The sequence below is a fragment of the Malus domestica genome, chromosome 06 (assembly GCF_042453785.1).
Source record: "Malus domestica chromosome 06, GDT2T_hap1".
NCBI lineage: Eukaryota > Viridiplantae > Streptophyta > Magnoliopsida > Rosales > Rosaceae > Malus > Malus domestica.
In genome coordinates this window covers 34,569,686-34,584,475 of record NC_091666.1, presented here as the reverse complement: position 1 = coordinate 34,584,475, position 14,790 = coordinate 34,569,686, and the positions used below count along the sequence as shown (strand labels likewise).

Below are 14,790 nucleotides of genomic sequence, written 5' to 3'. Positions count from 1 at the left end.
ATTGTTGTTTTTTTTTGGGCGCGTCAATAGTAATATATATTTGCTAACAAGTAGATGAGTTTAAATTTCGAGATCTGTGTAGTGGATATACACAAATCTCAGATCATAAATAGAGTGGTGAGCAAAAATGCATTCAAAAAATTGGTCTGCCTAGCATTACTAAAAAATTTAATATTAAACGATTCATAAGGTCTATATGAAATGACTATTTAAGCCACAAAAGGTGAAAAATTAAAAAGAAAATATTCTGAATTCAAGACCCAAGTGCTTTTTTCCCGACTCATATGCCTAAAATTCACTTCTAGATATCTAATGTTTGATTAAGGACCAGATAACACATGTTTACAGGTTCTTGAAATTGTCACAACTCACAAAAAGGATCAATGGTGGCAGATACCATTCTGCAATATTCATATTAATGGTTATGAAAGCACATCTTAAACCCTGCAGAATTCATCTTTGTCCCATGGCCCTTGTGCTACAGTCATCTCTAGCTTTCACCTGTGATATTAATTTCAAGGTTCAGAACAAGAGTAGTTAGTAATTAGTATTCATGTATTAATTTTACGAAGCTGTTATTGAAGCTTCAAAAAAGTCATTCAAACTAACCAGAAAGTGAGGCGGGTGCAGGTTGATCAGGCAGATGGGAGTTGTTTGTGAGATCCTCAAGTTGCACCTGCATGTTAGTTATGAACTCCATGGACTTCTGCTGAGGTTCCTCCATTGCTGCTTTCAGCTTCCCAAGTGCCAAGCAATATGCTTCCTGTCATCGATCACCACCACACGCATCAATCGATGCAACCCTACACAAGTTATTAACTGAAATAGAAAAAGAATATGCGAATACACACACACACATGCTTCCTCCACATATTGCGTGGTCTTTCAGGAAACTGCGGCATGCATGAGTAGCATCACTATCAACAGGAAGAAGGATTTGAATTTGAGACCACTTCCAGTAATATTGGAAAAGAGAACTAATAGCAAGTTGGTGAATATCAATTTTGGTTGAGTAGTACTCTTTTTCTTGCCCTTTATTTTTTCCTTTTGTGCTGAGCAACTTCCTTGAATACGCTTGGGTGTCATTTGGCCTCTAAGATTGGATTGGAACAAATAGCTCTTAGATTTCAAATACAACTAAGAGAGAAGTGAATGATATTTCATTTGGAAAGCGTTAGACATGTAAGAAACTCATTCTTCTACTCCTACCATTTTAAGGGGGATTGGAATGGATAAGTTTCTTTCATTTGTAATTCATCTTTCACCTTCTAGTTGTACACAACATTTCCATTTCTCCCTTTTAACTACTGTCAATTTAGTAGTTTATATATCCATTCCAATCCAATCTGAGATACCAATAGCGAGGCCTTGCTGTGCATGCATTAGTTAATTAATTGATTAGTTTTTTAACATAATGCATAAAAGGGACAAGGGTTTTGGGTTATTATTAATGAATGTGAAATAATAGCCTTCAGGGTTCGATCTTAATTACGCACCATGAAGTGATCGAGGTCAGAATGTCCAAGCACGCCTAAATTTGCTTTGCAGTTGTAGTCAAGCTGTTTTATATCTCTGCAGCCATCATTTTCCTCTAGTTCACCGTTGATTCCACTAACCTGAAAATTTGAAAAGAATATAAACAAGAAGTATTATCTAATTAATAAGTAGTTAATCAGAAAGTGTTCTTTATGCAGGAGCTAGGATGGATGCCCTAAAGCCTTCACTCCAATGAACATATCAATTTACACACAAACATACGGCCGGAGGAGCACCGGGGGGGGGGGGAGTGGAGAGAGAGAGAGAGAGAGAGAGAGAGAACCTTCAAGCAGTCCAAGTGATTTTCAACCAACAAACCATATAAAGGATGAGTAGAGATTTTCTTTTTGAGAATCTCATGATCTTCAATATTTGCTTCTTTTTCCTTCTCCTTTTGACTAGAACTACTCAAATCATCTTCCATATTATAATCTTCCGAAAGTTCCAACCCTGCAACTGTAAATACTAGCTAATTAACTATATAGCTATTAGAGTCAGACAGCCTCTCTGCCCTAACCCTAATTAATGTTTGACCATTACATCATTCCTTACCATTTCTGCTCACGTATAAAGAGTAGCGCAGAGTACAGAGACGCTCTCATTTTTTGGAATTCACCAAATGGAATGACTCATGTATGCATATATATTATAAAACTGATGATTCGAATGCATGAAAGGTATCAATCTCTGGTTTTTTTTGGCCTTTTCTCTATCTCCCTCTTCTCTCTTTTTCTGTCTTTATACATGAAAGAAAGTAACACATCAAGGAGTTTCCCGAGCAATGGGGACCTAGTTAGTGCATTTTCTTCATATTCATCCAGACTGTAATATTCTCCGCCTTTATATATAGATCACTTTCCTTTTTTACTAGTCAATCTGTATCACTTTTTTCAAGCAATACATCCAAATTCCTAACTGTTCATGCATAATGGGTGTTTTCTTTTATCGTTGCTTGCCAAATTTATTTGAGAAGAGAATGTTTCCACTACTGTTTATCCACTCATACGAAAATGACTCTTCAAGGCTCTGATATATTTGGTATCATAGATTATCTGACTATATACGTACGTACCCAGACAAATCATCCACCAAACCTTTTACATTTTTCAACAATTACAATTAGTACCAATATAACAAAGGAAGATTCTTGATTGTACACTGTTATAATTGCGAGAATTTAATAAACTAGGTCAAGGGCATGTCACATTATATATATAGTGAAAAGTAGAGTAATACAGACGGATAATCAGATACAAAACTACGATTGTTAATTTACTAACTAAAAACAAAGAAACGCTATAGAATTGCCAAAAATGCTACATATAACTCAAAGATATTACATCTTATATGACTTACGTCTAACTAAATTACAAAACATCCTATTTATAAAAAAAATTACCCTAATTCTAAAAGGCAAGGGATCTAAATACTTAACCTACAAGAAAACGCTAAGACGCAACATACAATATTACCCTTAAATTATAATAAACCAAAAGGCTAACTACTTAACTTTTCCAACATACATATGGTTTGTCGTAATGTTAATAATCTTCATACTCCACATTTTAAGGGGTTTTTGAATTTTAATTCTTAGAAGATTAAAATTCAATAAAAACCTGGTGTTAGATTGGATATTGATTTTAGTCCTCGGATGTGTACTTAATTCAAGAGTAAATTACATAGTAGCCCCTCATGTTTGAGGTCTATTACAACCTCATACAACAACTTTAAAACATTTCACTTTTATACCTCAAGTACTATTTTATTTCAAAATAATACATTCGTTACATTTTCCATCCATTGATCCGTTAAACGTTGACGTGGCTGCCACATTTGTGCTGATGTGACTACCACGTGACAAAAAAAAATAATCTTTTATACATTAAAAATATTATAATATTAACCCTTAAAAAAAAAAAAAAAAAAAAAAAAGCTAAAACCCAGCAACCCATTCCCCCGACCCTCCTTCACTCTCCACTCTCCTCACTCTCTCTCTCTCAAACCCCAAACCCCCCAAAATCCCAGATCCAAAACCCACACAATGTAGCTCCGTCGACGCCTTCCTCCTCACATTCACACTCCTCACGACCCTCACCGAAGCGCACAACATCACACACCACCAATCCCTTTCCGTCATGTTATCAGACCCTTTCTCCAACTACCCCACCCCCACCGAGGACCGATCGGCAATACCCAACATAGACTCCGACCCACCCTTTACCTGATCCGACCCAACTCATGGAGATCGCCCCGGCCCCGTCGCCGTCCGGTGACCGGAACATCCCAACCGACACCATCATGACGTCATCATCTCAGGAGAACGAAGCAAGCGCGGCGGCGACGACGGCCAATGCAAGGTTCAACTCTCTCTCTCTCTCTCTCTCTCTCTCTCTCTGTAATTGGATTTGTTTAAGTTTGTGCATTTCGGTCTCGATTGGTGATTGAATTGGTGTTTGCATTCCCTCAAAATTTCATATAAGAGTTTGGAATTGATTTGATTAGGGTTCTAGGGTTTATTTTACTCGTTTTATTTGTGATATTGGTAAGAGAGGCTCAAAACGAGTTGAGCTTTTTATTCAACTCTAATGGGAAGGAAGAGATGGGTAGGGGGTGGAGGGCATGGACGGAAGGGAAGGAAGAGATGGGTAGGGGTGGGATATGGGGTTGCGGGGAATCATTTCTGGGTTTGGGTTTTTCTGTTTTTTTTAATTTTTTATTTTAATAGGGTTAATATTATAATATTTTAATGTATAAAAAATATTTTTTTGCCACGCGACAGCCATGTCAGCGCTTAATGGATCAATGGATGGAAAATGTAACAGATGTATTATTTTGAAATAAAATAGTACGTGAGATATGAAAGTGAAATGTTTAAAAGTTGTTGTATGGGATTGTAATAGACCTCAAACCTGAGGGGCTACTATGTAATTTACCCTTAATTCAAATTTATATTATTTTTTTAATATTTAATAGATATTTTATTTAATGTCATTAATTAAAATTAAAATTATTTATTATTATACACATTTTAATTCATTATATTTATTTTACTTCCTCTAATTAGTGTAGCTAAACGTTCGTATCATAATATATTTTACTAAATTAGTGTACCGAAATGTCCATACCTAAATATATTGTAGTGAATTATTGGCACATAAGAAAATATGCAAAAACATAAGTGTACCGAAAAAATCCGTATCTAAATATATGATACTAAACTAGTGTACCGAAATGTTGGTACCTAAATTTATTATGATAAACTAGTGTACCGAAATATCCGTACCTAAACATATTATACTAACCTAGTGTACCGAAATGTTCGTACCTAAATATATGGGTAAATTACATAGTAGCCCCTCAGGTTTGAGCTCTATTACAATCGCATACAACATCTTTAAAACATTTCACTTTCATACCTCACGTTCTATTTTATTTCAAAATAATACCTCCGTCACATTTTCCATCCATTGATCCGTTAAGTGCTGACGTGGCTGACACATTTGTGCCACGTGGCTGCCAAATGTGTGCCACGTGGCAATTTTTATTTTTTAAAATTTTTTTAAAAAAAAAACCTTAATCTTCTAAATTTAAAAAAAAAAAAAAAAAACCCAGAAAACTTGAAACCCATTATCCCCTAACCCCTGAACCATGCGAATCCCCCCAACCCTGAACCTTGGAAGAAGGTAAAAAAAAAAAAAAAACCAAAAAACTTGATTATCCCCCCCTGCGAAACCCATATCCCATTATCCCCTCAACCCATTATTCCCCAGATCCCCTTATCCACCCCCAACCACCCCATCCCCGCGCCCGCGCGAACCCAAATCCCATAAGCCCCTCGTACCTGGAACCCACAACCCAGATCCCATAAGCCCCCATCCCACCTTCTTCCCTCCTCTACACACCCCACTCCTTAAATCCACACTCATTTCTCCTATTTTCACCTCACGAACCCGACGATGGCGGTCGAGATCTGGGTTTTTATTTTTTTATTTTTTTCTAGGTTGCAGATAGGGGTCAGGGGAAGAAGAGAGGGGGGAGAAGACGAACTGAAAGGGGTTTATTTTTTCTTTCTGGGTTGCGGAAGAAGATGAAGATCCGGGGAGGGGGGGTTGCGGGGAAATGGGATGCGTTGCAGGTACGAGGGTCTTATGGGATGGGGGTGGATAATTGGATCTGGGGAATAATAGGTTGGGGGGATAATGGGATATGGGTTTTGCAGGGAGCGTGGGGGGGGGGATAATGGGATATGCGTTTTGCAGGGAGCGTGGGGCCGGGGGGGGTGGGGGGAGGAGGGGATAATCAAGTATTTTGGTTTTTTTTTTTTTTAATTTAGAAGATTAAGGTTTTTTTAAAAAAAAAAATTTTGCCACGTGGCACACATTTGGCAGCCACATGGCACAAATGTGTCAGCCACGTCAGCACTTAACGGATCAATGGATGGAAAATGTGACAGAGGTATTATTTTGAAATAAAATAGAACATGAGGTATGAAAGTGAAATGTTTTAAAGATGTTGTATGCGATTGTAATAGAGCTCAAACCTGAGGGGCTACTATGTAATTTACCCTAAATATATTGTAATGAATTAGTGGCACATAAGAAAATGGCTTGTTATATTAACACCCCACAATTACTTTTTCATTTAAAAATTATTTTAAAACACCCCACATAATTCTCCATAATACCCTCGCACCCCATAATCTTAACATACACCTTATATTTTTTACATACACCCCACATTTTCTATATACATTGTACACATTTTCTTTGAGTTCTTCGAGCAATCCTACACCGACAACAATTTCAAAATACTTAGACAAGCATTAGCCTCTCCGGGGAACGCTCTAATTTATTGAGTGTCTCAACATTTATCAACATGAACTCATTACAGAAGTTATACATTTTTTCACTATCAGTATGCAACAAAATTTTGCAACATGAATTAGTTAGTAGTTAGTACCTATTGACAAGCTCAAAACCCTCTCTGAGCAACTAAGATGATCATCTCAGAGCCAAGAAAGACCATTTCAATTGGTTAGTAGTTAGTACCTATTGCAATTCCATACATTTCCAAAGTGTGGTTTCCAAAATTTAGACATATTTTCATTTCTGTGGTCTTAAAATAATGGCCATCTCAAAGCCAAGGAAGACCATTTCAAAGTCAAGTAATGGTGATCCACCGAGGAGGTGGAGCATCGTAAAATGGCGACAATAGAAGGGAACAGAAAACTACCACTTATAGCTTTAATAACACAGGTATTTTGGGAAGCAAAACTAGGCTTAAATAAATATCGATGTCGTTGAAATCACTAAAATAATGAAATATGAAGTCTTACTTCATGTGAAGCTTCTGAAACGTCGATCTTGTGTTTCAGTCAACGTGTTTGTAGTTTCATTGGTTAGGGTTTTTGTCCTACAATGGAGGTGAGAGTGTTTTGATAGTTGAATAAGCTAAATAATACGTTAAAAGTAATTTGGGATGTATTTAGATTTTTTTTTAACTTATAAGGTCGAAATTGTCATTGCATAGTAGGGTGCATAAGTCATTTAAATTAAATTTTAATGTGAAGTGTATTCAACATTATGTGGGGTGCTAATAAAAAAAGGGGTATGATATCCACACACCCCTTTTTACTTCTCACACACCCTTCTAATTTTCGGCCATCAGATCGGATGAAATAAAGAAGATCAACGGACATAAATTAACAAGGGGTGTGTGAGAAGTAAAAAATGGTGTGTGGATAGCACACCCCTAAAAAAAAGTCTAAGAAAATATGCAAACACATGTGTACCCAAAAATCTTTACAAAATATTTTCTTATATAAGATACTTACCATATTGAGAATTAAAACTTACAATATTTTCATAAAATTTAATTTATGAACACTATAAAATTATAAATAAAAAAGAGCGACATTTATAAATTGGCAGTACTTCTTCATATTGTTTTCGTACTTCGGCAACGAGTAAAACAAAAAATGGAGAATCAAGGCGTGAAAACGAGAAGATGAGTGTAAATGAACAGTGTGTGTGAACCCTAAATCAAACACATGCATTGCTCCGCTTTAACTGATAAAGGGGTGGGAGAAGCTTCCAAACGCAAATGTTCTTGCTCAGCGACTTCCCACGAACATTAGACTGGCCTAGCTACTACAGGTGTATCCTTCTGTGAAAGAAGCTTAATAAGAAGCCCAATGTCGCTCAAACCAAGCCCATGTATTTGTTGAAGAGATTAATCCAGGTCGATCTCTGTTAGTCAGATGTAAATTAATTTATTCACGAGGGTTAACTAATCTTCATATTAATATTCCATAGTCTGATATATTAATGTGTCGACGTCGCTGCATGGCGGGCCATTTGCAATCCAAATCTTATCTACAAACACACAGATAGTGCCAATAAACAACATATACATGTGCGTTTCTGCAGTTATGCCGCTTCCATGTTGGAAGGTTTAATTTGATCGATTCAATGTGCATTGACAAGCTGAAAACTAACCCCAAAAAAATGGGGATGATTGTGACTAAATGACTAGACATAAGACGATGATGGGTAGGCTAAGGCTATACCCTATATCTAGATAGAAGTTTAGTTGGTAGCTCTTGACTGCAAGGGAAAGGGATCCGGATCCCTTCCACCAAATCTACCAATTCAAGTCCTTAAAATATGATCAAACGGTTAAAATTATTATAATTTTTTAAGAAGACTTATGTTTTAATTGTTTGATCAAATTTTAAAAATCTAGATCGATAAATTTGGTAGAACTGCAAGTACGTCAACAAACTTATATTTTAAGAGCTATATTTATAGGAGATGCTCTAACATGCATGACTATTGACTAATCATTAAAGATAGACTTTATGTTCTAGTTTATTTTGTTGAAAAATATAAATGTTGAAATCGAAATTATCAACTCAACAGTGATATTTAAACGCACAAAATTGACTCACTTTTTAACACATTTTTTAACAGAGATAGCTCAGTTACAAACAAAATAAGGGCGTAGCCACCTTAAGCTAGAGTGGGCTCCAATCTAGTGAAATATTCTAGTAAATAATTTTTTGGTGCTATATTCTAATGAAATTCATCCACTTAACGAAAATTAACTCATGCCATTGAACTAAAAATTACTCTATACTCTAACAACTCCTAAAACAAAACAAGTCACTTTATACAGATAAAAGAATGCTAGCTCACCCTTAAAAAAATAGAAAAACTAACGAAAAGTTAAAAAAAAAAAAAACTTTAGAATGTAAAAATGTGATTTTTCGTTAAAATTAAACAATACCAAAAGTGTTTCGTGAAAACTCCCTCAAATAATTTCGCCTTGCAACAAGGCCCCATGTGCTTGCCGCGTGCGACCCTTCATTAGGTTAACTATTAGGAGTACTTGTTAAGGAGCCAAATCATGGACACGGTAAGGAAATATATAAGTACTTCACGTGATGCTCCTGATGGAGACCATGTGGTTGGAGCACAACTGATGCACCCCATCCTCTCTCTCTCTCTCTCTCTCTCTCTCTCTCTCTCTCTCTCTCTCTCTGACATGGCTGTATCCTTCATGGATCATATACATACAGCTCAGCTGATATGGCGCCACCATGCCTCCCAATTATTTGTGCCAAGTGCCAATTTATCAGAAACTTGTGATTAATTTTCCTCAAATAATTTTTAAATTTTCTTGCTATTGATAGGATAAGCATTCGAAAGTTGATCAGCATATACCAACTGGTTTTTGGTCTAATGCCAACTAGTTCTTAATCTAATAATAAACTGAATGATTATCGTCTATTTATCACTACTAGAAAATTTGACTTTACCGACAAAAGTAGTTTGTTGGCAAAAGTCAAAATTTGTAGGCAAAGTGTCTTTCCCAAGGAAAAAATTTGTCGGCAATTTTGTCACGAAAAGCATGTCGCCTAAGAGTTTTGCCGACGAATTTTGGTATTTCATCGGCTAAGATTCAACTTTTCCCGTCAAAATCTTATTTGTCGGCATTTCCATCTTTTCAGACAAATAATTCATCAGTATAGGCCTTTTTAGCTGACGAATAATACTTTTTAGCCTACAAAATGTGTTTGTCGCCATGAATATTTCGTCGGCACAACCTTCTCCCTGCCGACAAATTGGTTTTGTCAGGAAGACATTTAATTTATAAAAAAAAATGCTTTGATGCTCAGCTCTTACATATGCATATCAAAATACAATAGACAATTGTTAAGAAACAATATTTTACTGATTGATAAATGTTGAATGTACATCTAGAGTGTAATACAAAAGTATCGTTAGTGAAATCATAAAACAATTGAAGGAATGTTACACATGAACCAAATAAAAAATATCGAAAGTCATGGACTGAACTGTTTATACAAAAGCTCCCCTTGTCCTGGTCTCTCGTCCATCTCTGCAGTAGGATTGGCTAATGGCTCCTCAGGCGACCCAAACTCTCAGGTAACTCAAACTTGAACTCCCTGCATCGACTAGCCATGATTCTGTTGAGGCAGTCATAGTTTTCGTAAACGGTTAGATTGAAATAATGATTAGAAGCTCTCAAATGTGCTAAATATCATTCCTCTAGATTGATATAATGATAGAGATCGTAAAAAATATACTGGAAGCTTCTCAGAGTCTTAACTTCTAAAATTAGAGTCTTTATTTCCACAACACAAGAAAATGAGCATTCCTAGCTTTAGATCAAATTACCTTCAAAAGTTAAATAACCCCACATATGCAAACTCAAACATTTAAAAAGATTATATTACGAGTGCAATTATATATTTCTCGTTTAATGCTAATATCAGAAATGTGAGCATTTGTCATCATGCACGAGGTGGCTTACTGAAGAGCATCAATTGCAACCTTAAACCTTGGACGATATAGCACCATAGTAGAAAATGGGGCAGATCTGCAATAACACCACAGTAGTACAATAAAAAATGAAAACTTAACATCATATTAGTATCAAGCATATAGTGAGTTTGATTAAGCATCGGACATTTATCATACATAGATTCTTAGAGGCCAGGACAATGGTTCATCCAACCTTGTAATGAACATTTCAAACCACCTGCCCATTAAGAGGTTTTCTTTAGTCCCTTAATAAGATGCAAGTCAAAATGAATGAAAGGAGGTACAATAAGTTACACAATAATAATTAGTAGCAGTTCAAATCTCGGATTAATTAGCAACCCTCAAGTACGGAGAGGTTCTCCTTTAGCCTCTTATGTAATAGCTGACTAAAGCACTCAGTTATTTTCATCCAATCGAGGTATATCAAACATCTGATTAAACCACAAACTACAGAGCTTTATTAGAGTTTACACAAACATGAAAAATCTAACAAAGAGGATTAGTTCAATAAAACATGTAGTGTCAATGTAACATAATTAAGATTAAGAGATGACTGATGCCATACAACAACTGTTTTCAGCATAAGAACTCCATGTACAAGTCTCGCATTTTCTGTGTTGACATTGAATCCAAGTCCAATTGCACTTCAGGACAAGATCCTAAAATGCAACATACAATAAATTTAAACCACTGCACTGTTCATAACCAAATGATACTAGCATAGTAATATTTACATGGTCACCTGCTGAATGTGAAGCAAGGTGCCAAAAAGACTTGCTTCTTGGACAACTTGGGAAGGTTTCTTTGCTCTAACTCACTTCAAAAAACACACATATCACCAAATGAAAAGTACCGTTAACATCACAGTTAACAAACCCGAGCAAATAAAAAATATGAAGCCATTTTCTAACCTTGTTTGACAACCTATTCAATTCCCTTCAACAGGTACTTTTGAAAAATTACAAGAACCAAGCATTGACCCTGCACCATAAAAATCTTTCAAACATACCCAAATTAAACCATTACAAGAACCAAACACAAAACAAGAAATCATTCAAGGCACCTCCAAAATGTAAATGGATTGGAAATCAATATCAAACCAATATCACACAAAATGGCATCTAGTTAATTAAAAATTATATTAAATAAAAAGAAAATAACTAAACCGCTATACCTTTGGCGCGTTGCGGGTTTGTGATTGGGAATTGAATAGACGGGCCGAAGGAGAGAGAGCCGGAGCAGATCGAGGCTAAAAGAGTGGGCTGCGAGAGAAACAATTCGGTATTTGTGGAGATTTGGGGTTTTCGTGTTTAACCAGATGATCGGGATGAGAAACCAATCTAGAGCCTACAGGGTGATGACTGCAAGGTAATTTCAGAGTTGGAGTAGGAGGTGGCATCGAAGACTTTGTAGAATAGTAGCGCAGATTCGAGTCCACGAACGGAAGACGACAGAGCGAGAGAGACGAGGCAGCAACAGATATGTGAGAAACGAGGGAGAAGCCCGGCGCTAATTTTTTAATTAATTAGGTTTAGGAATTTGAAGATTACCAATTTTAATTCTAACCGGCAATTGTTCAAAAAAAATTCTAAACGGCAAAATAATTTTTTTGTTGCCCACTTAATTAAAGAAAACGCGCGACTTAAAAAAAAAATCATTTTCAAGAAGGCGGGAAAACTCCCACCAAATTCTTACCCAATAAAAATCAAGTTTGTCGGCTAACAATATCTTCGCCGACAAAATATTTGTTGGCCATAACCTTAAGTCGTCGGGAGAAGTTCTTACCAAAACCTTAACCTTGGTGCTCGTATTTAGCCAACAAACCAAAAAAATTGTCGGGTAAAAACTTTTTTGCCGACAAAATAAGTTTTGTTGGCTTAAAATTCGTCGGCAAAATTAGATTTTCTAGTAGTGTATGCATATGTTCGTTCACAAATAATTCGATCGATCAACTGCAACCACCTGCATATATATGTACATGCTGGCTTATCGCCCTCCTCTACTATTTACGTATAATATCTCAAATTAATCCTGGCTATAATGCATGGGAGAAAATATGTATATGAAGCACGTAAGTACAGGTACGTAAGTAACTAATTAAGGCTTCAAAGTTTTAGTTATACGCATATATACCATACAGCTGGTGACCAGAAGCCACCAAAAGCAGAAATATAAAGTGTTGTTTTACAGCTCAAAATTAGAATGATGCGAAAATTTGGTTTGTATTACCTATTTCGTTTTGGAATTCTATTTTGTTAGAATATAGTAGAATAGGAATGTGATTATTATAATTGATTATATTGAGGATTCCTTTTCTTAATAGAATTCTTAGATTAATTGTGATTAGGGTTACAACTATATATATTTCCTCATAGTGAGAAGAATAGTATTAAAGCATTTACGAATTCTAACTTGACATCATGAGCTAGGTTTGAAAAAAAACAGAAAAAAATAATAATAATTGAAGAACATGCGAACTGCCGTGACAAGGTGACTATGAAGGATGAAGATTATGTGAAAGCGCGCGTACAGACAATCGATTGAACGCCAGAGAATGCATATTTTTTTGGCTGGCCTCGAATCCGAATTTGAAAAAATTCGAGGTGAAATCTTGCGCAAGGATCCTGTTAGTGTTCCCTAGTTGGAAGAAGCCCATGTGTATATCCGTCGCAATGCTCTTCGTTGAGAAAAAAATGAATAGTAAGTCTGAATCTGCTAAACTGGTCAACACTGAACCAGTCTCCTGAATGCCAATTTGGTGAGAATCAATTTATGAGTTTGGGAATTATAGAATAATTTGGGGGGAGACTACTTCGTTTGTTTTGGGTTCTCTATTTGTTTGGTTTAGGCATTGTAATTTGTGAGATTTTGGTTGTGAGAGTTAAACACTTCTTTGTAATCTTCATTTGTTAATTTAATGAAATTCTTCGCCGTGATTCACCCATAACATAGATTTTACGCTGAACATGTAAATCTCTTGTGTTTTTATTTTGAGATTGTTTAATTCTTCGTGTTCGCCTATGATGTTGATATTTACTACGTAGTTTGTTAAAATTCGCTTCTACTTACACATAAAAGTACAACATAAGGGAACAACAAGATTTTACTATACTATGTAATGGGCAAGCTTTGACAAAAAAAATTGTATATGGCAAGCACATTATGTCATCAATATTATTATTCAAGAAAACTAGCTATACATGTATGAGAAGAAAAAAATCAATAGTACGTTACTGTTGGGACAATTATGTCCGTACGAAGATTTGACTGAAGTTGATATTATAATTTGACATCATATGCTCAAAACCTCTGGCTTTGCTTATGCCTACGTTAACTTACACTCCATCATCCAGCTGCCCCCATATTCACATATATATCCAATTAGAGTCACGACCTTCACACACATAGGAAGCAAACTCATTAAGTCAGCGGAAGAGGAAGGTACACAAGCTGCAGAAACATACCTTAATATTTGCCAAGAACTTATAAACACATTTTCAATTTCAAATAATTTCCTAGATTTTCAAACAGTTGCAATGGTGGTGTTAGGGCTAAACAAGCGCGTTTTTGCGTTCGTGGTTTTGATCTTCATCATCTCAATCGTCGTTGTTGATGGTAGACATATGTTCATTTTACTCTCATCAAATTCTAGTTTTACTTTCCTTATACTTAATTAGATTATGGTAAATTCTCTTTTTCTTTAATTAATATGATATGATAATATTTTCCTTGTTAACTTTCACGCAACGCATCATCAGGAGTTATAGGGGTCGACGAAAAAAGTGCAGATCTTATTCAAGACGAAGCCGCCAAGACCATTCATCCAGATTCATTCAAAACAAAACGAGAGAAAAATCTCATAACTGGACAAGATTTGGAGTTCCTGGTCATGGATTACACCCCAGCTAGAAGGAGGACCCCCATTCATAACTAATAGTGTAATATATAATTAATATGGCTTTCATTTGTATTAATACACTAGTAATTTGTATTAATCATCTATCATATTATTCACCTGGCCAATATAGCCACAATGACAATAGGCATGCATGAGTTTATGGCGAGGATTCCAAATTTCAAATTCCTGTATATCTTTTCTGTATTGTCATTGTTCATATTTATTTGGGGCAACTATATCTCACCCTTCATGGATCTATTTGAATTTTTCTAATGGAAATTTAAACCTTTTAAAATATATATATTTTTTATTATAGTGAGTTTAATCATCCATCATATTGTTCCTCATATTACTTATGATATATTATAGTGAAACCTCAACTTACTTAATTTTATTGTTAATAAAATAATAAAAAACTATGAAAACAAATTCGTGGATCGCTCAATGAGTTCACCGTTTTTGTTCTGAAATAATTGTCAAATTCTTATTACCAAAAATGTTTGGCTG

The 14,790-nt window shown here is 35.6% G+C and overlaps 1 protein-coding gene and 1 long non-coding RNA gene across 2 annotated transcripts; one reads left to right on the top strand and one right to left on the bottom strand.

Moving 5' to 3' along the window:
• Positions 1-156: 156 nt before the first annotated feature.
• On the bottom strand, positions 157-2,355 carry LOC103438109 (homeobox protein knotted-1-like 1). Its single transcript, XM_070823864.1, has 5 exons — positions 2,089-2,355; positions 1,820-1,992; positions 1,497-1,616; positions 610-763; positions 157-501 (listed from the first exon to the last, which is right to left on the bottom strand). Exons 2-5 carry the CDS (start codon positions 1,958-1,960, stop codon positions 491-493), a joined length of 426 nt encoding a protein of 141 aa, XP_070679965.1. The 5' UTR covers positions 1,961-1,992; positions 2,089-2,355; the 3' UTR covers positions 157-490.
• Positions 2,356-13,841: 11,486 nt separating this feature from the next.
• Positions 13,842-14,579, top strand: LOC114825557 (uncharacterized). The gene is made up of 2 exons (XR_003774306.2): positions 13,842-14,000; positions 14,144-14,579. It is a non-coding gene; the product is annotated as an uncharacterized lncRNA (long non-coding RNA).
• The last annotated feature ends 211 nt before the right edge of the window (positions 14,580-14,790 follow it).

Coding starts and splice junctions, on each gene's coding strand:
- LOC103438109 (XM_070823864.1), bottom strand. CDS start 1,960: ATGGAAGATGATTTGAGTAGTTCTAGTCAAAAGGAGAAGGAAAAAGAA. Junction 1,617..1,819: donor ATCACTTGGACTGCTTGAAG/GTTCTCTCTCTC, acceptor TCAAATTTTCAG/GTTAGTGGAATCAACGGTGA. Junction 764..1,496: donor CTGACCTCGATCACTTCATG/GTGCGTAATTAA, acceptor GATCGATGACAG/GAAGCATATTGCTTGGCACT.